The sequence below is a fragment of the Acipenser ruthenus genome, chromosome 5, assembly GCF_902713425.1.
Source record: "Acipenser ruthenus chromosome 5, fAciRut3.2 maternal haplotype, whole genome shotgun sequence".
Classification (NCBI taxonomy): domain Eukaryota; kingdom Metazoa; phylum Chordata; class Actinopteri; order Acipenseriformes; family Acipenseridae; genus Acipenser; species Acipenser ruthenus.
In genome coordinates, this window is record NC_081193.1 from 71373754 (window position 1) to 71398727 (window position 24974).

General features: G+C 36.9%; 1 protein-coding gene across 2 annotated transcripts; it reads left to right on the forward strand.

Annotated features, from left to right (window-relative positions):
• The first annotated feature begins 1057 nt into the window (after positions 1-1057).
• Positions 1058-11125, forward strand: LOC117402553 (protein FAM161A-like). 2 transcript variants are annotated; one of them, XM_034003813.3, is made up of 6 exons: positions 1058-1350; positions 3120-3361; positions 4431-5603; positions 6753-6843; positions 7606-7760; positions 8714-11125. In XM_034003813.3, exons 1-6 carry the CDS (start codon positions 1189-1191, stop codon positions 8913-8915), a joined length of 2025 nt encoding a protein of 674 aa, XP_033859704.3. In that variant the 5' UTR covers positions 1058-1188; the 3' UTR covers positions 8916-11125. The 2 variants fall into 2 exon arrangements, with proteins under 2 accessions (XP_033859704.3, XP_058880435.1); XM_059024452.1 differs by lacking the exon at positions 3120-3361.
• Positions 11126-24974: the final 13849 nt, after the last annotated feature.

Consider the following 24974-nt stretch of genomic DNA (forward strand, 5'->3'; position numbering starts at 1 on the left):
TAAAAGGTGTGTGTGTGTGTGTTGTTTGTTTTGGTCCTTATATCTAAAAGCCAGTTGGTAAGACTGGTAAATATGAATCTAAACAGAAACAGCAATTATATAAAACAATCATAACTGGATGTGTTTTTGTTTTTTTAAATCGCTATCACCGCAAATTAGTCTGTCTTAATTATTGCGAGTATGGAATGGAGTCACGACAAGCTAGGATGTGAAGTGTTGTATCTCGGATGTGAATGAGTGTTTCTTTGTATAAAATAGTGGTATTGATTGAATTAGAAGCATTAGTGGTGATGTCTAAAAATTGTTTTTAGAGATGTTCCATGTATACTCGAGTTGGATGGAACTGGTTAATAAAAATATTATTTGTGTTTTGCACTGCATTAAAATGGCATTCCAAAAAAATCTGGTTGATGATAATGACAATTGAAAAGGGGTAGTTTGGCTGACATAGCCATAGGATACATTACAGGGTGATGTAATCACTTTGACCCTAAATTAAGAAGAAAAGAGACTTGCACTGTGTGAACTGGGGACCAGGAGTAGTTTGTAAATCGGTACTGTATTGTTTGGATTACCAGATTATTACTGTCAAATTGGTAGTATAACATTCCCAGTGTAGAACCACATAATGAATTGCTCCAAGAACAACCATTGTACATTTGCATATAATGTAAAACGCAGTACTGTAAAATGAGAGGTGAAGGGTTGGCTTGCATTTCTCTATTGTAGGTGGGAAGATGATCATTAAACGCAAAACAGGTTAGCAGGGAGCTGTTCAGATTACAGAGACGTGTGATAATGATAAACCTGTACTGTAATGCAAATGGATAAAATACATCAAGTTGTAGATTTGTAGGTGTTTCATGTTTTCAAAAACAAATTAGAAAAAAAAACTAACTGACACTGCAGCTTTAAACTGCTGTAAAATCTTGTTCATAATTCTGAAATACTACAATACGTTTTCCAAACGTTTTGGTGACATTACACTTAATTTATATAAGAGAAAACCTGTACTGCATTTTGGAGAACTCCGTACTAGCAACCGGATTTATGAGGTTTGTCCTTAATGATGTCCCGTAACACAAACAAGACTCTTGTAACCAGGGCAGCAGCGCCGTTGGTCTCTCCGCAAACATGAGAGAGGAGTCTTAACAGGAGCAAGCTATGTAAGAAAGAAAGCAGAAAATCATGGAGAACTCACACTGGGCCAACGTCTTGGTCAACTCCTGTCAAAAAACACCCGTCAACCCATATACAAAAAGTCCAGCTGCCCAGTATGAGAGGGGAAAAGCGACCAGGGCGTCTCGGCAAAGCGAGACAAATTCATGCCGGCGATACTACGAGAAGGAGGTAAAACAAACCAAAAATCTTTTACGAGTTACATTACACAGCTTTTGCATTGTATAACTTTACAGTAGAAAAATACAGAGAACCCCTCCTCCAGGAATGTATTTGATGTTCTGCCAAATCTGAAACCTGTCACTCAAGCTTTTGCAACAATTTTGACATGTAAAGAAGATTCCGATCTCTTGTTTACCTGGATTAGAGATAGTATAACCACCGTCCGTAATCTCTTCTGCGTTGAATTGCATCTGAACGTTATGTATTATAAATACAATACTGTGTTACACAGTGATAAAATTAATAGAGCGAATAGCATTTTTGAAGGTTTCATTTCTGCCGTTCTAGGAGAAAGTTCACATCTTTATCCAAGGTGCTACATCAGTTCAAATGTAGCTATTTTACTTTGCTTACTCTGCGATAACTCGCATCTCAGCCTTAGAAATATAGGTTTACCACAGTTGCCTCTTATATTTTAGCGGACTTCCATACAATTCTGTAGTGTAATACACAACATCTAAAGAGACTATCCTTGTGATGCCATTAAATGTTTGCATTCCAAGGTTGTAGATATTGACTAGACAACAAACACCCTTTGTTATCTATAATAGAGGCCTACATTTCTTTTTTTGGTGTACACATTGACACTATTTCTTTCTAAACACCCTGGACACCATATGGTATCTGACCAGTTATAACCATTGCTAATGAGATCTGCAATGTTATTAAGGGGATCAAAAGGAAAACAATCCTTCCAGTTTCTTTGGCCTTCATATGGAGGATTGCTCATTTTGCTGTAATCTCTACATTTATGCGCACACATTATTAAAAATGTTTTTTTTTTTTGTTTTTTTTTAATTAATTAATTTAAACAGGAAGAAAAAGAGTGCCAACAATCTGAAAATTCAAATTCTATCATTGAAATGTAGGACCTGTTCCCAGGAGTGATAACCAATGCTTAAAGCTTTACTTGATTGTTTCATACTAGATTCAAGGTTTTTGTTTTTGCACTATGGTCAAAATCATTTCTTGTGTTGCAGTTAAATTTTTCCACAGTAGTCTGCAAGCAGAAAATGGATTTGTGGGGCTCCCGAGTGGCACATCCGGTAAAGGCACTCCGCGTGGAGTGCAGGATGCGCCCTATAGCCTGGACGTCGCCAGTTCGAGTCCATGCTATTCCATTGCCGACCTTGGACGGGAGTTCCCAGGGAGTGGTGCACAATTGGCTGAGCGGTGTCCAGGGGAGGGGGAGGGTTTAGGTCGGCCAGAGTGTCCTCGGCTCACCGCACACCAGCGACCCCTGTAGTCTGGCCGGGTGCCTGCGGGCTTGCCTGTAAGCTGCCCGGAGCTGCGTTGTCCTCCGACGCTGTAGCTCTGAGGTGGCTGCATGGTGAGTCTGCAGTGTGAAAAGAAGCGGTCAGCTGATGGCACACACTTCAGAGGACAGCGTGTGTTCGTCTTTGCCGCTCCCGAGTCTGCGCAGGGGTGGTAGCAGTGAGCCGAGCTTAAATAATAATTGGATATTCTAAATTGGGAGAAAATAATAAAAAAGAATTGGTGACTACTAAATTTAAAAAAGAAAATGGATTTGAAGGGAATGGTATCACTCCTTTTAAAGTGTATTTTAGCTCAATTAAAACGGCTGTATTCCATTTTAAACCTTTACAAAGAGACTGCTAAGCAATTTACTAATGCTTCAGTGTGATAGCTGTTTTGGTATTGCTGTATACAGAAATCTGATTGCAATAATAAAATACATTCGCTATCATTACTTCCAGAATGAATCTGAATGTGATTCTTACACTGAGGAAAATAAGAGGTCCATTTTGTTAAAGGACTACAGAGCACCTGGGACTCAGCCAGACTTCACCAATGAGGAGTATTACAGGAAGCTAGAGGAGCTGAAGAATGCTCACCTGGACACCATGGCCCAGCTTGAAAAGATGTATCAAAATAAGTTGAAACTAAAAGGAGTAGTGGCTCCTGACAATGAATATGACAAGACAGAATTACACGGCAGGTACATCAAACAGTTCCGCTGTTATACGTATTTACCTTTTCATCCAAATATCGTGGGCATTGACCTCTTTGGCAATGATGATTGCAAGGATCACATCGCGTTATCTTATTGTACCGTTTTCACTTTCCCTAGCTAAATGTTGACTAGCTAAAGCTAAATATAGTCCACATAGTGCTTTAATTTAAATCAGTGGTGTATTTTTTAAATATAATTAATGTATCCTGCACCCCATTAAAAACCACCAGCCTTATCCATCACATTCCTGATATGGCATCAGGATGTTATACATATTACAAGGTTTACACTTCAATTTCAGGAGTACTTTTGACTATTAAATTAATCTTTTCACGATAAATTTGTAACTTCAAATGTGCAAAAAAAATTTGAGACACCGTATTAAATTTTGAATGCTTCCTGCATGATAATTAGCATTACTGCAGAAAGGCAGAAAAACATGTGTTAACAAATTACTATGGTGACCGTAACATTTTTACAAGTTGCAAATATTGTGATCTCCCTGCAAAGATTAATGAAAAAATGATGGTCCGATTTAAATCAGAAAATACCCATAAATCCGTGTAACCATTAAAAAAGAGACATCACAATCATCACAGCAAAACACAAGTAAAAGTAATACATTTAAAAATCTACACTTGTTGGCTGTGACATCAGATTTACAATAATGTTATTGCAGTTAATAGATTCTCCTGATTTGGTCAACTGAAACAGGCACCCTGGATAGCTGTGCCCCATTGTTATAAATTAGTCATTTAGCAGACACTTTTATCCAAAGTAACACACAGAGACTAGGGGATGAACTATGCATCAACAACTGCAGCTGCAGGGTTACTTACAATAGGACCTCAGTTTTACATCTCATCTGAAGGACAGAGCACAAGTAGGTTAAGTGACTTGCTCCGGGTCACACACGCTGAGTCAGTGGCTGAGCCAGGAAGCCTCCAGTGGTTAAAGAAAAGAGCTTGTTACTGTTACTTTTCAGGTTGCATATTTTTGGTCCATTTAAAATAGTAAACTATTTTATATAAATACATTTTTTTATATTTATTAGATCCCAATGGAAGAAGACTCCAAACACACCAACGGCCTTTTCAGCAAGCGAGCTGAACTATAATGTTTGCTGTAGTTTGTCAGATGCATCAGATGAATTTATAGTAGATAATGAGACAGAGAATCAGGAAACAGGAATTGTTTTGTCTCCAAGGGAACACATAAAAAGTATGTGGGATGGGTTTTCCATAGGGGACTATGACTCCAGTGAGAAATGTCAGTTGCTACGTACTCCAAGAATCCAGAAGACTAAAAGAAAATCAAAAGACTGGAGCCCAAAGATCACAGTACCTGAGCCCTTCCACATGACTGTTCGAGAAGCAGAGAAAAAAAAGAAAAACTTCAAGTCCAGATCGGATATAGAAATGGAGACCTGCCTGCTGAAGAAGCAGCTGGAGGAGCTGATGGAATCTCAGAAGAAGTTCAGAGCCAACCCAGTGCCTTCCCACGTATACCTCCCCCTTTATGAGGAAATTGTCGAGAGGAATGAGGAGAGGAGGCAGTTTGTGAAAGAGAGGACCAAGGAGCTTGTGTTGGCTTCTCAGAAACCTTTCAGCTTCACCGAGAGGGAGGAAAAAAGGAAAGAAAGAAAAAAAGCTCACGTCAAGGATCTCGCACCAAAAAGGAAAAAGACCACCTTTAAAGCAAAACCTGTGCCTAAATACCTTAATGACCCGACAATCAGTGATCGACTCAAGGAAGAGGAACTTTATCGCAAGATTAAGATGCAGATGAGGTCACAAGAACTACTGTACAGTTCCTCCTTGCCTAGAAGCATGCTGACCTGCAGTGCCTCTGGGAAAAGGAAGGAAAATTCAACAGGTATTGACAAAGAGACAGATTCACGACCACAGATCAACACTGAAACTCCCGACTTTGAGGCAAAGTATAGAAGGTTTCACAAGCAACTCATGAAAAAGAGGGATACCAAACCAATGACGGTTTGTGAACCCTTCGTCCTCCGAACTTTACAGATCCCAACTCACAGGAACAAGATCCTGGCAGACATACAATCAGATGAAAGCAGACTTATGGAGAGCAGCTGGCCTTGTATTTCACCCGACAGCCAGTCAAAACCAAGATGTTTGAGTACCAGGTCTTCTCTGCCTGGAAGTCAGGAATTGTGTCCTACTAAAATCACTGAATCGGTTAAAAGACGACAAGAAGCTGTAAGGTAATTATTATTATTATTTGTATTATTATTTATTTCTTATTACACACCCTTTTCCAGGGCGACTTACAGTTGTTTCAAAATATCACAATACAAAGTATCACATTACAAAATATCATATTACAGATAAGAGCAGTTATAAGATACAATAAAGTCAGTAGCAAATAGGAGCGAATTCAAATAAGAAAATAAGAAAATACAACATATATTGTTTTTGATAAATCAAATTTAGTTAATTCAATTTATGGTACACGAAAGTCTCAGGAACTGAATTGTTAAAGGGATGACCCAAATTAAAACATGCAAGGGTTTAGCACATCAGACAGATCCAAAACATTGACACTTGTTTTTGTTTTTGTTTTTTTCTTTAATATTTAGCAAAATGTTTTGATAACTATAGTCTTTATTTAGTGTTCTAATATACTTTGTCTTCTAGATAAAGGCTTATAACTTGAGTGCCACTAGCTCAAAGTTTTTGAACATTAATTATGTACCACTAACAGCGTGGCACCTGCAGTTTATAATGTGGTTACCATAGTACTCCACTTGCCTGGGGGTCCTTGTAAAGCATGGCTGTTTGGTTACATTCTGGGGTGTTTATGTTTGGATGTCCTCTCTATGTACTGTACAGGCAATGTATATTTTTTATTTGATGCATTGTTGATATATGTCAAACATAAAGGTTCAGGTTGTTTTATATAGCAGTTTTGTAAAGAAAATAGTTAGCTCCCTCTCCCATACCATCCCGGGCCCCAGAAACCCCTCCTTCCCCCTGCTCCATCCAGCCCTTCCTCTGGTGTTCCCCTAAAGTCCCCTGCTTCAGTAGATCCTCTGAGGACCAGGCTTGTGTTTCCAATCAGGAAGTCACTTGAGCAAAAGAAAAGTATGGAGGAAGAAGAAAAAAAGAAGAGGGAAAAACAGAAACAGAGAGAGACGCACCAGAGAATTGTTGCAAAGCATGCCCAGGCCAGCGAACCCCATCAGACCCTATATATGTCTAAACTAAGACAGTTGAAGTCCTGGAGAGAATAAAGAATGGTTGTGTCTTGTATTTATTATTAAAAACTGCCCAATAGTTGTAATGGGCTGATCTCTCTATTGATTAGCAACTGTCTCAAGTTGATGGAATGACTGTAATTTGTGTTGGGTTAGGAAACTAGAGAAACAGAGGAAGAAGGAATACCTGGAGGAGATGCAGGAGAGAGTAAGTGAAAGGCCATTACTGTTGGAACAAGTAACTCAGGTAGGTTTTTGAAGTAACAAAACCTGACAGATCATATACCATTTTTGTTACGGAATGTACATGAGTTAAAAGTTAGCTACAACCAAGGACTGATCTTAAGCCAACCCATCTGCATGTTTTCAGGCCATTGACATATAATAACATGTATTTACAAAGTTGCTAATTACTGATTGGTTTTTCTACCTCATCTATATGTAAAATGTGTTGTAATGAACTGCAGCTTGTTAATGATCACCAATTGTATTTTATCAAATTAAAATAAGGTACTTATTTTGGGTCAGTTATTTAAATGTCACTCTTTGATTTTTTCTTTTTAAACTTGTCTGTCCCTGTTTTACATATATATAGAGAATCACTTATCCAGTTGTGATGAAACTTGCTAAGGGGCTTCTTTAGCACCAGTTATTCAATATGTCATAATCTCGAGACCCTCTTGTCTGCCTATCTGTGTATTACATTTATATTTTTTACATTTACTGATGCTTCTTTTTAATTTACAGTTGTTACGCAGGATGAATGCTTGTTAAATTTGTAATTTATTTGACGTGCCATCGGAAACTTAGAAATTACTACATTCAGATGGTATTCATTCTATAATTCAGTGGATCAAAATGCAGAAAAAGGAAGAAAAAAGTGCACACCGGGTTTTTGGAATAAGAAAAAATGAAAAATCAGGCCTATTTTGTGTTATTCTGTAAAATTAATATCCATTTGACATCTGCATTAAACCCTCAGATTAACTGTTTACTTTTCTCTTTACAGAAAAATGCCAAAAAGGCAGCAGAGAAACATTTTGCTGACACACTGAAAAAGTATGGATTAAGTGAAGATTTTATTGACATTAAAGTTCGGACAGCTCAGAAGCTTTTTGATGAGTCTGTCAACGGAGTGTACTTAACGAATGAGGATCAAGAAAGGTACCTTCAACCTAATAAGAAACCCACTTACAAGGGAACATATTACATCACTGTGTCAATAAGGGCCTTTTAATGTACATCAAACCACCAATGTGTTCCTCATTTAGATTTTACTCCTTGATGTTTAAATTTCTAGCATTATGTGCGCCTAGTAAATCTTGATCAAGACTGCTGTCTTAATGCATGGTGCATTAAAATATGGATAGACTAATCCTGCCACCGCAGTCTTATAGTTTGACAGCTTCCAAAGCCCCTCACCTTTAATGCCTTTATAATTCCAGTGAGTGTGCAGCTGAAACAGTTAGGGACATATTTATATATCTTAATGTGGGTTTGTATTTTTTATAAATAGAAATATTTGGTACATCTTTAAGATGCTGCTTTCTTTCCACTAAAGAATGCATAGATTATAATAATCCCTGTTTTAAGTGTTATTAAAGTATCACATTTTAGACACTTTCTTATAACTCTGCAACTTCGATAACAAGCAATTTACTAAAGTTTTATTGGAGAGGTTGTTTAACAGCATAGAAAGCTGCTTAAATCATATTCTGCAAAAGAAAAAGAAAAAAAAGTTGTCAAAACCGTAGCTGATTTTAGGCCAGGTGCTCAGTAAGCTCAGAGGCGGATACCTGCAGGGCTGGCCTTTGTCCTCCAGAGGCTGTTAGCTCACTGACATCTGCTGTTTAGTTCCTGGGTGAAAAAGGAAGCTGGCTTAGTCATGGAATCAGAGGACGCCCACTGAACCTTCGGGTCTCCTGAGCATTCCAAATTAGGAGAAAATCGGGGGTAAAATAATAATTGGACACACTAAAGTAAAACAACGTATTTATAAAAACCTGTTGCTGAGTTTTAAGAATATGGCCCGGATAGTATTCCTAATGCAGAAAATTTGCTGTGTTATTTTACAAAAAGCATTTGTTATTAATGTATTCTGTATTTTTTTTACTCAGTCTAAAAGTGGATCCAGTTGAGCAAGCGGAATCTCCTGCAGACCGAGAAGAGTATCAAGATGATTATGAAGATGTAGATGAAAGTGAAAGTGTTGAAAAATATGACAGGGAACGAGAAGTAGAAGATGCTAATGCAGGAGAGCAATACAGTGAAGACAAGGAAAGTGATAGTGAAGATCAGGAATCCCTTTGTGACACATAACTTAGGCTCACATCTGTTGTAGAAATTGTTTAGTAGTTATACAGCAATTAATGCAGAATGAAAGAATCAAAAATTTTTATGACAGAGAAAAAAACATTACAGTATTTTTAAATCAGTGACCCAGTTCTGAAGAGACAGATCATTTCATCTAATAAGCAAAAGATTTGTGTTTTTGTTTGTGTTATGTCATGAGTTTTGATCTTGTTCAAACAGTAATTGATCATTGTAGCATATCATGTGTTTTATTTTGGACATCTATCTCATGCTAGAGGCTGCAGAGTATCTTAAGGTATGGTGAGAACAACAGTAAAATCCAACTACAGTTAGCTAAAGAGCCCCTTAAAAAGCCAGTTACTCTGGAAACAGGTACTGTAGAGATGTAACAAAAATGACATTATTTCAGTCAGATGGATTTGCAACAGCAACCATTTAATCCCTGTGGCTATCTATTAAATAAACAATATCTTCTGTTGACAAAATATCCATATATCAAGAAAATGTAATTCATTTTTAACGCTTATGAGTTCTCTGAAATAATAAAAACATACTTTTAAAATCCTGTTATACGTATTCACAGATGTAAGGGTTAAATAAATGTCAGTAGCCATCTACAGCATTCTGTTTATTAATCTGCCAATATGTACTGTGTAGTAATGGGATGAGCAATTCAAATGGTCAAAGTAAGGTAATGAAATGAGGCTATATTGACATTTTGGGGCTGTACGACTAAATTACAGGTTAAAAAAACAAGCAAAAAAACGTAGGGCCCTTCTTGTATAAGTCAAGAAATGTAAGATTTTTTTTTAAATTACAAAAAGGACTTATCCAGAATTGGCTACATAAATTTAGGTAAAGAAACTTCAACAAGACATAAAAGATTCCAATCCTTTATTTTGTGATTTATACTCAGAAGGTTAAATGGTCTTGTGAGTTGTCCAGGATAGCAAAGTCAAAGCACCTTTGGGTACCCGCTTTTCTCCTGCAGACAGCATACTACGTGTAACGGTACAAGAAATTGTACTCATTATGTACTCATCCCGACAATGCAGTGGTACAGGCTGGTAAGGGTTGTGTCAACCCAGGGTGGACTCTTCACAAAGAAAAACCCACAGATATACACACATCAATAATGCTGGAGGGAGGACATTGATTATTGCCTTTGTGCCAGTTCCTCTTAACCCCTTAAGGTACACAAGGAATTGAGCGGTTGTTCAAAGGGTTTCTTCTTAAAATACATTGAGACTGATTCAAGTATCACAAGGAAACTGACAATTTGGATGATCAGATCCAACCTGTCAGTGAATGTTAAACCATGTTTCGTGCGCCTCATTGGAAAAATAAGAATGTTGGCATCCTTTTATTTGTGGGACACATATGTCCCTTGTACCTTAAAGGGGTTACCAGCCAAGAAACACCTGGTAGAATCAAATCTTAAATCCATTTGGATTGTAATTAGAAAACTACTGTCTGACCCTGGACTTAACATATACATATAAGTTTATACCTCACCTGAAACATGTTTAATCATGCTTACTTGGTATTTACTATTTTTTGGTAATCTATTTTCCCTTCCCTTTACATGCCTTTCAGACAACGAGTCAATGTTCTTAGTTTATTATATAACAAAAACTATTATTACTCTCCGTAACAGGGCGAGGTGCCCTGTACATTGTTTTGTTTATTTATTTTTAGATCGGGGTCTCCCCCTCCGCCCCTGTGCAGTGTGTTTTTGTATTTGTTATTGTTTTGTTTATGTATTTGTGACGGCGAGGCGCCGCAGGTTTTGTTACTGTTTTTGTATTTATTATTATTATATATAGATGACAGCATAGCCGTTTGTTTGTTATTAATTAGTAGCGTGGATGGGAAGCCCCATCCACATGGTATTTTAGAAAACTCGTGCAGATTGTGGCCGAGGGGTAATAGAATAATTAATTGCAAGCTAGTTAAACCCCTCAGCCACGATATAAAAAGGCTGCAGCTCTCCAGTTCGGGGGGTGTGTTGAGAGAAACAAGACAGAACGAAACAAATTTAAAAAAAGATTCCAGGAACAGTGACAGCAACTGCCCAGCCTGACCTGGGATCATATTATTTTGTGTTCGTGATTATTTTTGTTTACCCTTTTATTTTGCTCTGTGAGCACAGTTTCTTTTTGTTTAAACTTTTGATTTATTTTTGCTGAATAAAAACGGCACAGCCTTTAACTGCAGTACTTGCCTGGAGTATGTTTACCTTCCTGCTTCTGGCCTGACGTCAGACCACTCGTTCAGCCTGTCACACTCTCACATGAATACTGTACAATAAGCAATGGAGTGTAACATTTCAATATCATGGTTATTAGTTGTGATTATTGTACGGAATACTCTTGGCCTGGTAAAAAAGCAATCTTTAAATATCAAGTAATCAAATGTGTCCTGGATAATAAGAGTTTGAAGTTGATGTGCTTTGAACTGCAGTCTACCAGAATACATTCAAATGACTGTAAGAGAGTAAGGGAATAAAAAATACTTTTTAAGTGTTGAAAGAACAGCTCTTTTTTTCAAACTTCAGTCATGAAAGCCTAAATGGCTTTTTGGTTTTCTTTCATCACCCACTAATTTTCAATGTCAAATCTGCAGTTTATTGGGGAGAAGGGGGGGAGATAGTATGTGGCTTTGGTCTACAGTATGTGGCACAGACACACGTGGGAAAATTATGACTAACAATATGCAAATGACTGTGCAGTGCCTCAGACCAGTGGTTCTCAATCCTGGTCCTGGGGGACCACTGCCCTGCAGGTTTTTGTTCCAACCAAGCTCTCAATTACTTAATTGAACCCTTAATTTAATTAATAATTAGCTTAAAATTTGACTTTTTAAATAGTGTAGCTTATAAAAAGTTGGAGAATTTAAGTTCTTATACAATGTTATACCTAAATTGAAATCTCCATCTGTTTAAAATAATTAAAAAGCTCAGATTAGGCAAATTATTAGTTCAGGTTAATAAGGGTTAAATTATGTAACTGAGCACTTGGTTGGAACAAAAACCAGCAGGGCAGTGGTCCCCCAGGACCAGGATTGAGAACCACTGCCTCAGACAGCAGCTACTTGTTATTAGCAGCTATTATTATTTATTTCTTAGCAGACACCCTTATCCAGGGCGACTTACAAGACATCACATTATTTTTTACATACAATTACCCATTTTAAACAGTTGGGTTTTTACGGGAGCAATCTAGGTAAAGTACCTTGCTCAAGGGTACAGCAGCGTCCCCCATCTGGGATTGAACCCACGACCCTTCGGTCAAGAGTCCAGACCTCTAACCACTACTCCACACTACTGCCCACACTGTTGTCAAAAGGAAACAGGCTCTTCAGCTTTCAACTGCCAAAACCAGCTGTGCAAAAGATTTGCAACAATGATGAAGAGGCCTTGTTTTTCTCTATGGCCCAGCCATTTTTTTTTTTTACTGTTTTTTTCTTTTCTTTTCCTTTGAAGGCAGAGTAAAGATAAAGCCTTAAGAATTGATATTTACCTTTTTTATTTTACTGTGGTGAATAGTTGATTAGAACATCTGTAGCCATTATGGGCCAGGAAACTGGGTCTACTCTACTGCTGCCACAGAGGATTGTTTTACTCAGACAGTGCTAGATGCGGTATATACTCTACACAGCATTCGAATGAACAGCGTTAATTGTAGACATTCCGATTACAAACGACTGGGAATTTAGCACTGTACAGATACCTTTTTTCCTAAAAAGAAAACAAAATGTTGATGGTAAAAATGTTTATGTTAAGCTTCAAATAAATAACTCTGTAGGTTAGTTTAAGTTCTTACATGTACCTTAGTTTTTCCTTAGTTAGTAAAATGTACAGTTTGTCAAGCATTTTAAAAGGCCAGCAAGGTATGGTAATGCATAATAACAAACATGGCAAACCAGGGCAAACTGGTAAATGCATTGTATAACCATGGGTAAAAACATGGCAAAACTGCAAAATACTGTGAAAAATACTGTGTAGCAAGTTAGCTTGGTGGTCCAGGAAGGTAGGTGTTAGGAATAGCATATTGCAGAAACCATAGATTTGGAAAAATACTGTTAAGTGCTGGGCAACCCTTTTATTTTCAAAATAAACAAAATACCAAAAAAAAAGGTACGTCTTACATTAGGCTTGAGGTGATAATGTTTTTACATGTTTAAAACCTTTTTAGTTAACATAAAAAATAAAGTTTTGCCCCTCTTTAAGACTCTGGGAGCACTGACAATAGCGGATAGAGTAATTTTTTGGTGAAATGCAAGTGAAATACAAGACAGTAATACATGTTTATCATTTTAATATTGCTCAAAAGAAGCAAACGATTAACAGAAAATGTAAACGCATAACTTGATGCCCCACAGCCTCTGCATTAATCTCTTTGGCAAGTTGACAACTTCATCTAACAATGTATAATGAATGAAAGGCAAACACTGTGAGAAAAAAAAAACACAAAAAGAAAACAAAAAAACACTTGTAAGCATTGTCAAAAGAGAAATGAGTGTGACTGGAAGCAATACAAGGGAGACAATGTATGCATTCTCTGATGAAATTATGTCAGTCACAAAATCACACAGACGCATTGTTAACTCTAAGCTTTCAGAGAAATGAATTGCGCTGACAATAACTGGTATAAGTATCCTGTATTTATTTGTTCTTTGATTTTAAAGGGACTTTGTCTTACGCCTTCTCAAATTAAACGGTTTATTAAAATGTGAAACAGATGTTTTAAAATCCCAAATAAGAAGGAACTGTGTTTATCAGTTCAGTTATTGATTAAAAAAACTAAATATATATAATTGGGGGCAATAAAAAAGCCCCCCAGTCACATGGTATAAAAGGGAACCAGAGCCTGTTTGTGGGTGACTTTAAAAGTTCAGTGAAGGAGGCTGCCCAGTCTGAACAATAAAGAGTGTTTGTTTAGATGATTTATTTGTGTTTAAACCTTTTATTTGAACCTTTCTTTTGTTCCTGTGTTTTCTTTGCTTCTGTGTTTGTTTTGTTAATAAAAGTGTACAACAGCGCTAAAACTGCAGCTTTCTGCCCCTGGGTCTCCTTCCTGCCGATAAACAGCCTTGGCCGTGACGCTATCCTGTCACACTAGCAACATAATTCCATAAATCTAAGCCATTTTGCACTTTCTCAAATGTTCATTTTTCTTGTACTGCTTTACTTCCTGGGTTATTTCACAGCTGAAATAGCAGCTGATTGGTTATTGACTGTAAATAAGCCAGTGAAGGGGTTTGGACAATTCCATCCTCCCGGCTGAAATGACCTAGGAAGTGCAAGACAGTCTAAAAGCATAGTCTGCAAACAGAGATTAACCTAGAGGACTACCAGATGCCATGTATTAAAATGAAAATACATGTTAGCTAAAATATACGTTTCTTTCAAAACTGCACATTTTAGACCTATATACAGTAATGAATAGATGTGCATGGCAGAGAAAAATCATGGAACTATTTTGTTAGCTACAATTACTTTGAAGTGTGGCTGTTTACCTTTAATTCTGATTATGTTTTTTTAATTGAATATCAACATTTTTCTGGAAAGGCTAAATTAAAATGCATGATGAAGAAAAAAAAAATACAGGGCCTGCTTTTATCCCATGCAAGTACAGTCACACCTGTTTATAAAGATCACTCAAGTTTAAAAACTGGTAAAAATGTAAAAGTAGTCTTCATATACAGCGGATTTAACATTAGTAATGCATTTTTATAAACCCCAGAACTGCAGTTGCCAAATGAACTATGCAATATGAGGTAAATTATCGCACCCTAAAGTCCAATAAGGAATATGCAACTGACAGCTTGCAATCTCTAAGTACAGCTGGTACCCCAGAGTGTAACCATTAACTTGTGCCTCTGCTTTCTGTAGGGTGTTATAGGCTACACCATAGCATTTTATTATATGGTATTGTATGTTGCTTCTTTGGTAGACACACTTTGTATTTTCTACACATATTGTTTTTACTGGACATAAAACAGACAGCTTCCCTGCTAGGAAAATCCATCAGTCTGACAGCCTCAGCCCTTCTAGTTAATTGCACCATTACCAAGATAGGAGTTTTAGCAACATTAAAAAAAATGTGGATGCCCTTTGCAAGTCACTTAGACGTGTCTTAATGCGGTTTCATGCACACAAAACTTAAATGGCTCCTTTCCAACTGTCAGGAAAACAAATGCTTGTGGCAGACACAGGAGATGCAAGTAAGTAAGCGGGAGCCCACTTTTATTTTCAAAAAAACAAAACTATTAAGCAAAAGTCGCCTCGAACAGGCTTTACGAAACAAAAATGCAAAACCAAGCAATATTAATATAATGAGAAAACAAGAATGTTGAGTCCTCAGTTGAACTCAGGAGCTGTCTCACGGCTCTTCCTGTATTATAGATGTTGTCAAGCTAAATAAGCTTGACCACACTCTCACTTGTTTCCTGTCCCCTCCAATTAGCTCTGGCCTCCCATTCAAGCACACACATATTCACGTTTGATTTCGACTGCCCAATTAGAGGGGAAGTACACAATAATGTTCAAATGTGCTGGGCATTCAACTGAGGTGACAGTAGACACATATGTTTTCATTAAATAATAACCGCACGCACACAACCACATTCCATTTTTCATAACGTATTAAACCATTTCATTTGAAAAGGCATAAGCCCCTTTAAAATCAAAGAATAAATAAAAACAGGAAGATGGTTCTGGTAAGTCAGAGCAGGAGAGATTTTACTGACCCCTTACTGTTTGTCTATATAGAAACCATACCAAAGACATTACTCCAAAAAAATGAAAGGTGTTTCAAATACATTACTAATAGCCTTAAATGATGATGTATAAATGAATCAGTGAGGAAGGGATGTGTAAACAAATTGCCATCTAATCAGATTTTTCCTACAAAAGGCAAACATTAAGAAAATGCTGTGCAGCAATAATTATATCAATTTTGCTAACAAAACAATCTGGCCCATTGAAATACAAAGGTTTCCATAGCAAATTGTAATAAAGTATAATGAAAACGGGTTAAGGGACAGTAAGCATTGTACATCCCAGAGCGGCATGATAAAGCATATTTCTAAACAAGGCAAACCAGGAAACTATGGAAAAAACATACTATGTTAAAACAGCAACAATACAGTGCTAAATACTGTAAACTTTTATAAGGGTGTATACAGGATATGTTTTTTTTTTTTTTTTTAATGTTATTAATGGAGTGGAAATTTCTGCTGAAGGTCAAATGCCCGCACACTGAGTCAAACCTAACCACTTCCAATAATTGTCCTTACATGCAAATAAGCATTACAGGGGAGAGGATTACTTATTGCACAACTAGGACTAGTCTCTTTAATAAGCATATATATATATATATATATATATATATATATATATATATATATATATATATATATAAACTTCAATAATATAGTTAAAGTTAAAATTCCTTAAAAATTTTCATTTATTTTCAAATGCAAAAATAAGGACCTGGCGACCAGATATCTGTCATTTGAACTCAGTACAAACTAAAAATCAAAAGCAAGAATATCTGATACATTTTTAAAAAGTAATATTATTATTTGTTATCAAATACATACTTAAGATACTATTCAAGCCTACTCTATTGTGGACTTGATGTACATTTTGTTACTGTGATATTTTTCGCCATAACTCTAGATTCAGATATGGAAACAGCATGCTGCCTTTGACAGGTTGAGTTAGTGCATTAGCACTGTCACATAGCACATAAACACACCACTAGATGGCACAAATCATTGTTGTAGCAAAACGTGCTGCAGCTTCAAATCTCACAAATCCTGTTTTACTGCCTAGATGCCAGGCTGTGTAATTCTAGGAATAAATACTGAGTTTATTTCCAGGTATTCATACATTTTAAATAATACTGTGTAAACAGCCGCAGATATTTAAGGAAGTCTTAAATAAAACATCAAGGTACACTGACTGCCCTTTGTTTGGTGATCTAGATAGATCCACTCAGAGCCGGTTTAGACCAGCAGAAATCAATTCTGGCAGTCCCTGGTGTGTGCAGTGTCCTAAAGCAGTCCGCATGCCATCCCAGTTCAATGACAGCAATGAGTTTACACTTCAATACAATATCTTTATTATGCATGGAAGGGCATTTTACAACTTCCACTCAAACAGTAGGTTTATTTTCTTGGAAAAAGAGCTAAGCAGTAAGTTGCTGGACAATCATTTGTATAAACCATGTGAATAAAACACCTGCTTAGAGCGCAACATAATAACATTTGTGGATTGTAAAAGGAAAGTGTTGAACTTGGACTAGAATCAAATAGCTACCAGGCCTTTTACTCAATCAGCAAAAACACTAAAATACAAGAAACAAGTTAGTCAAGCTGAGGCATGTCTGTCATAAGGCACATTAAGTCTTGAGTGTACAAACTATATAAAACAAATATAAAAAAAGTATTGCAGTATGTTTTGGGTAAAGGGAAACTTAACCAGAAGACCACAATGTTGACACCAGTCCTTTCTGACAGTGCACTTTGTTTACATACTGTACTTCAAATGTAGATTTAGCTGTTGTTTAGGATTCCAAGTGTATGCCAGGCTGACATAAAGGCTAGGGCAGATAGTTCAGTGGATCTACTGTTTGAATGTATTATGTAAGGCAGTGCTGAAATTGATGTCAAAAATCCTCTTACCCTATAATCTATTACATTGCTAATACTATTAAACAAATCATACATTTCATTTTGTCTTGCTATTTATGGAGTCTACTATAAGCAGAAGCAGGTGGATGTTCAAACAGGGCAAAACAAAATTTCCCCTGTGCTAGCTGCAAATAGTCTTGTCTTTTATTATTCAACCTCACCTGTGTTTACACCATTCCTATAAACTGTAACTTCTCTGCTTAACTTCTCTCCACCTATGCTGCTAGCTACACAACTGTTGTCTACCACTGCTGGGGTAGTCCAGTCGCATTTATTTACTTTCAAATTATTTTACCTGGATAAAACCCCTTAGGGTGCAATGTCTCTTTTACATGGGTATCCAGGAGAAAGCAGGATGTTTCAAGTTGTCCATCATTCCTTGTTGAAAATGAGTGAAGGGCCACACTATTGGTTTGTAACTACAGCTTTCCCACAGGGCGATACTATACAAACATTCAAAATGACAGCTTTCTCACACTCCTGTTAACAACGAGCATTGACACTATAACCCCTCCTTAAGCAGTCAGCTCACAGACAGTTAAGAGGCTGCTGCTCTTGAAAACTGGGGGATTTGCAAACAAGAGATAACAAAAATTGTATAGTTTACTCAGAGATAGTGTCGGCAGGAGTAGCAGGCCATATTATGAGGAGGACTGTCATTAAAATTAGAATTTTCTGTACAGTACAGTGTTGCTCTGATAGTCCTGTTAGTCTGTTGTTAAGTGACATTAAGTCATCTTGACTGTATATTAACAAATCTACCTTTTTATACAATAACTCAAAAACTGTGTTCATGTGTTTTCACCTGAGTTCAGGTGCTCTATAGTTATAGTTGCCTGCCATTATGTAACATAGGCTAGTGCCAGTGCCATCTATTGATCTATTGATTAATATTAATATCAATAGCAATGTTAATATTAATATCAACAAATGTCTATTAGTGAAATCTATTGATCTATTGGTTGCCATCTATTGATTCCAGAACAGCTCCTGAACAGCTCCTTAAACGTACCTGTAACGTGCACATTAAGTAGTGAGCCTAACGTGCACCCTAAATCTAAATTTACTGTCCCATTTACTAACAGAGAATGCATTCATTTACATGCACACTATTTGGATAATTTACATACTATAGCGTGCAGTGCCTTGCATACTACATGTATTGTGAGCGATAATTTAATGTGAACGATAATGGTCAGTGGCTTATTGTGAAAGGTGGAGGTGGTTTACATTGACTGAAAATGAGTGATCAACAAACACAACCCTCCGCAGGGGACAGGCAGAGGCAACGCAAACTAAAACTGCACGCAGAGGAGTTCGAAATTCTAGTGGAGAAGGTTTATTTAAATTATAATACCTTGTTTGGTCCAGTGCTTTATTTAACCACTCTATTATTTGTACCACCTGTAATGAACTATAAAATAAAATCTAAGAAATGATAATATTCATTCACGTTTATTCATTTAGTAATATAACCTGTTATTCACAGGTAAGTTTCACTGCTCTATATGAAAACCTGAATGCAAGTAATGCCTCCATGATCCCAGATAGATTTCAGCCTAGCCCATTTGACGCTTGTTATCCTTGATATTTCATGTTTTTTTCAAAAGGGGAGTGTTGTCTGTTAAATCATTAAACCAAAAATATTCACTGTAGTTGATTATGCTGCCTCTGACAGGATTCCTGTGCTAAAAAGTAAAGGGCAATATGCATAGTGTGAGGCTGTAAACCAGGTCACAATATTCTACATGCCATTCCAATCTCTCAGAGGGTCGTTACAAACAGCCTCTGATACACTTTATGAACGTTTCCAAAACACATTGCAGCACTGCTGCAACCTCCCCTCTGTCACCACTCTCATTAAAATGAATTACAAGCTGTTACACTCTCTTCTTAGTTGTTTTTATTTGAATTCTTATTTTCTTAAAGATACTGAACAATCTGATCAAGAACAGGAAATCTACAGACTTAAAGGTGCAATGTCCTATATGGTTTATTTATTTATTTTTTTAAATATGTTTTGGGGTTGTTTGTTATTTATAATCCCATGTTGATGTCAGGTGTGTCTTGTAAAACGTTATAAATACTAAAAAAAAAAAAAAAAAAAAAGTTTGGTTTGCTCTTCATGAGTTATACTAGTCTAAACAGCCACAACTGTTCAGTTTAATGTGTTTCAGACCTGCAATGTACCTGTATGAAATGTGTGTATATATATATTGTAACACAGCAGGGAGGGGGTTAATATCCTCCCTGCAGAAAACATGTGCGTATGCACATTTTGGTTAATTTGCTTATTGTTTAATTGTTATTCTGTTAATTGTTTTATTGTTAATTATCCCCTGCACCTGGTGATCATTGTAAATTAGAGCCAGGTGCAGGGTATTTAAAGAGAGCAGTCAGTCTGCTCTAGGCTGCTGAGTAGAAGGAGGCAGAAGAGGTGCTCTGTCTCCGAGTAGCCAGAGTTAAAAAGTAAGTGCGGTGTTAAACCTTGTGTTTTGTGTAAGTACGGGGAAACAGCTTAGCTGTCCCGTGGTAGTCAGGGTGTACCTGTGTGTTAGTTAGTGCTCGGAAAAGAGCTAAGCTGTTTCCCCGTACTTACACAAAACACAAGGTTTAACACCGCACTTACTTTTTAACTCTGGCTACTCGGAGACAGAGCACCTCTTCTGCCTCCTTCTACTCAGCAGCCTAGAGCAGACTGACTGCTCTCTTTAAATACCCTGCACCTGGCTCTAATTTACAATGATCACCAGGTGCAGGGGATAATTAACAATAAAACAATTAACAGAATAACAATTAAACAATAAGCAAATTAACCAAAATGTGCATACGCACATGTTTTCTGCAGGGAGGATATTAACCCCCTCCCTGCTGTGTTACACAATATATATATATATATATATATATATATATATGGTAATATAAATACACTTCACTGTTAAATATATTTAAGATTTAATATTCAAATATGTAATAAAGGTTATTTATGTGTCTCTTACTAGTTGAAAAAAATCTTGCTAGGCTCCCAAATAAGTTTACTTTTTTATAATATTTAGGTCAGTGTTCCTGTGCAGCATGTATCTGGCGCTTCACAGTTATTTTACTCTCCACGGTGGGGTGAGGTAGGTGGGGCCCCAATACCTGCTGCACAGGAAGTGAATGAATAGGGTGTGGTGAAATAAAATATGCAAAAATGATCAATTGACATAAACATAACAGGACAGTTATTATGTCAATGCAGATGAGGAAATGTGTTTGGTTTCAGTATTATCCTGTAATCAAGAGGTGTTTGTAGGTGAAGTAAGCACAATATAATAGGCTGCCTACTTTTTTTTGACAAGTGTGCCAAAGGAATTCTAATTTCTTTCTAAGTAAATGTGATTATAGACTTATGAATACCACACATGCTGCAGGGAATTATCATGTGGAGTTTATACCTGAGAGTCCCAATGAACTCATATTATTAGAACATAAAATCAAGAGCTGGCATCATGTGAGTACAAGTTAGCACCCCACAGGAAGACACATGCCGAGGTTAAAAAGGTCCACTGCTGCACAGTCATTCAGCAAGATTATAGGAAGGTACAGTACAGTGCAGTGCACTGTCTGCAGAAATAGTTTTAAAAACGGAACAAGGGTGGGGGGGGGGGGCTAAGTGTGCATGCCCTCTTTTGCTTACTGTTTTGCTTTTTCAAAGAGGATACGAATTAAAAAGAACAACAATATGTACCTAATTTAAGGCTGCATATTGCTCCTAATCTATCACAGAAATCAAAATACGGGTTTATATGTTACGTTACATTAGAAACATAAAAACACACAGGCTTCCAGGCCTCCCTTGACTTTTCTTTTGTTTGCTTTTCGTTGACCAAATTTGACTCTCAGTTTTATTGCTCTTATTGTCTCTTTTCTGTTTCCATTTTCCTTTCTTTTCATAAATCTTAGTCAATGATTGTTTTGTTGTTGGGCGCTTTTGCTTATGTTGTCTTGTTTATCTAATGGTTTTGAAGGAATTGGAAAAAAAAATCAGATAAAAAAGAAAATATGCATGCACACTATGACTACAGTAGAACATCCTTACCAGGTTACACCACAGTTGAAGGTGATCTCTGAATATACTTCATAAAAACATGCATGCCTACCTCCATTATATCCCAATCAACCACAATGTGCATAATCTGCAGGGGATAATAATAGTAATACAAATAATAATGATACAATTCAGTTTCCTGAAGCCCTAATACATTTTGAAAATACATTAGGAAAAAAACACAATTAAAACATGGCTTATTCTGTTTCTCTCTGTGGCTTTTCTCTGTTCTAATCTTTTTCATGTGTGCTTTATTTCTTGACAACACCTCCTCTTTAAAACCTGTTAACCTTCTATGTTCGCAATCTTTCCTAGCGGGTCTGAGTCAGGGGTGCCATCTGTATGAAATGTTTGGTTGAAATGAAGGGCTACACTCTCAGCACCCCACCAGCACCTTTGGTTTGAGTTATTTAGCACCAATATTGAGCGTCATTTATTTGTTTTCCCTCCCATATAGTAGCTGGCATTCATCTACACTATTTTAAATACAGGCTGTTCCAGTAAAATAAATCTTAAATAAACAACAAAAAAGGTTCTGTGAAAGCAAAGTTTGGCCATTTAGTGTTAAGAAATTAGGAATGCCTGTCCTTTATTTCCTTATTGAAATAACAGATCCACCTGGTTGATCTGGTATTTTATATTTATTTTACTAATTATATGTAACCCTGGGCCTCTATTTATGCCAAAACACAGGGGATGTTGTTGGAGATGTTTGAACAGTACCAGTGTCTTTTACTTTACTTTTTAATGTTAATTGACAACAGAACTGGCCAACGGCACAGGTGTCGTTGTCCATCCATCAACAGTCCAAAGCACCTTTGACCATTGTTCCATAGTCCCATTTCTGTGTTCTTGTGCATATTTTAGCCTTTTAGTCTTGTTCCTCTTTCTTAACAGAGGTATTCTTACTGCAACACATCCTTTAAGTCCTGGTGACCTTCGTACTGTTGATTTGATGGACAATGACACCTGGGCCTTCTGCCAGTTCTGTTGTCTTCTTTTTATCCCTTAAGGATATTATCTTCAAGTGTTGCTCATCCTTGTTAGAAAAGCTTTTTGGGTCTTCCAGTCCTGGGTTTGTCAATTACAGATGATGTTTCTCTGTACTTGTTGATTATGCTTCAGATACCACACCTTGAAAATCGAGAGATGCGAGCTACTTCACTCAATGTGTTTCCTTCTTTATGCAAGTCAAGGTTGTTATAATAGTAGAAAACACTAGTGGAGGCTTTGAGTAAATTGTTGATGCTCATAATGCATCAGAGTAGAACAATGGAACATGTCTAAGACTTTTGCACAGAAGTGTATGTGTTTATCTATTATAAACTGGATTCTGAATTTGCCCAAAATTTCTTCAGGCTAAAAGTACCTGTTGAAATAACAGCAGTTGGAGGGTTTGCCCCAATTTTGTATACAGTAACTTAGCCCCTTCGTAGGTATCACATCCTTATATGCCTGATCAATTTAGTTTAACTTGCTGTTTTTGTACATGAAATGTTTTTTACAGATACTTTTTTTTTAATTCACTGTGATGATAAAGTGTATGATATAATGTACCACCTATTCTGTTTTTCTGCTAGGGAGATTCTCCACATCTAGTAGTCACATCGAAACCTAAATTGACCCTGGTCACAAAATCAAAAGAGAGACTTTAAGGACAAATTTTCAGTTATAGGAAGTATTCCATAATACATTTTAATCTGGAACCTTATTGTGCGTGAAATTTTAAAAGCAATTGTAATTCTGTGAGGTCTTTATTGCTCAGTCTTGTGCCCAGACAACTGAACTGCAGTTTAAAGTTCAGTTGGTGGGTGAATTGAAAAGAAAAAGATATGAGACTAAGCACTTTGAAATACTTTTCATTTTGCTCATCATCATGCTCTGTGCTATCACTAGGATCCTCAACTCAGAGCATAACATATTGTGATTTTGAAATACTTTTTTTTACATTTATACTTTAATGAAGATATTTTGATAGCACTACAACTATCATCAATGTAAATGTCATTGTGCATGACTGTTGAATTCATATTAATTTCATATCACACCCCCAGGGTCTGACTGCCCATCCACAACTGTGGCCCTTGGACTGGAAGTGGGAGTGAGATATGAGAAAGTAAAAATCATTACTTCAAATTGAGAGGAACGATAGTTCCTCGCGCCAAGTTATCAGCGATTGAGAGGAATGGTAGTTCCTTGCGGCAAGTTATCAGTGAAGCGTGAGAACTGCCAGACTCTCTTTACAGCAAGGATAGTTTATGTGTTTTCAGGGTATTGGTGCAGCAAAAGTAAATCAGCCAAAAGCACCATTTCACTTTTAATTTGTAGTTCCCAACACTCTTAGGTGAAATGTAGAGAAAAAGTGAATACCTGTCATACAGTAAGGGACAAGCACTTGGCTTGTGTTTTTCAGGCACAATAAAAAGATTGAACTTGCATCAAAAACACAAGCCAAGTTAGTACAAATAATTGAGGCCACCTTGACCCCCAACGCTTTTACAGTTCTGCCTATTTGCTTGGTGCTGGGCAAGGTTGTCCCAATGTTTTCTTGAAACTTGGCTCGTGTTTTTGATATCCACTTTAAATGGCTGGGCACTTTTGATAACTTGACGTTTTTTCACATTTCCAATGTATTTTTGTTTCAGATATTACAAACAGCACAAGCCTCGCAGTGCTAGCATTTACACATTACTCTTCAGATGGCAACACTCCTCCATGAGCTTTGTGCAAATGTGTTAAATGAATGCTATGATAAGGCTTCACTATAGTGACATTTTTGGGCCCGGTGTTATGCCAAATAGAAAAGTGTCTCATTGTTGTCTGGCCGCATGCAAATTCATTTGCGCATGCCTAGTTTATTTTTTCCGCCGTCTTTGAATCTTGCCTGGCAAAAGTGTCTCCTTTCAATGGTTTTGTTCTGACGGTATACAGTAGATCCTTAATTCTTGTATAAGAACCTGCTGCTGAGTATCTCAACCTTCATATATCTTAACTGTAGGTCTATTATAATTTTTGTTTTAATGTATTTCTAAAAAAGTGTCAGTGAGAACTATTTTTGCATCCTCAGCACACGATTACATACATTAAAAGGTGAACGGCGACAGTATTCTGCTCCGCTACAGTTGTAAATGCATTAGCAGTACAGTACAATGTTCTCTGATCTTCAAAAACAAAGAATGTTAAACAATTAAAATATCAAATCAATACGGTTATACAATATATTGCACAAAATGATTACTTTATTGTAACAATTGTGCTAGGCGACACTATTT

Coding starts and splice junctions, on each gene's coding strand:
- LOC117402553 (XM_034003813.3), top strand. CDS start 1,189: ATGGAGAACTCACACTGGGCCAACGTCTTGGTCAACTCCTGTCAAAAA. Junction 3,362..4,430: donor AAGACAGAATTACACGGCAG/GTACATCAAACA, acceptor TATATTTATTAG/ATCCCAATGGAAGAAGACTC. Junction 5,604..6,752: donor AGACGACAAGAAGCTGTAAG/GTAATTATTATT, acceptor GTGTTGGGTTAG/GAAACTAGAGAAACAGAGGA.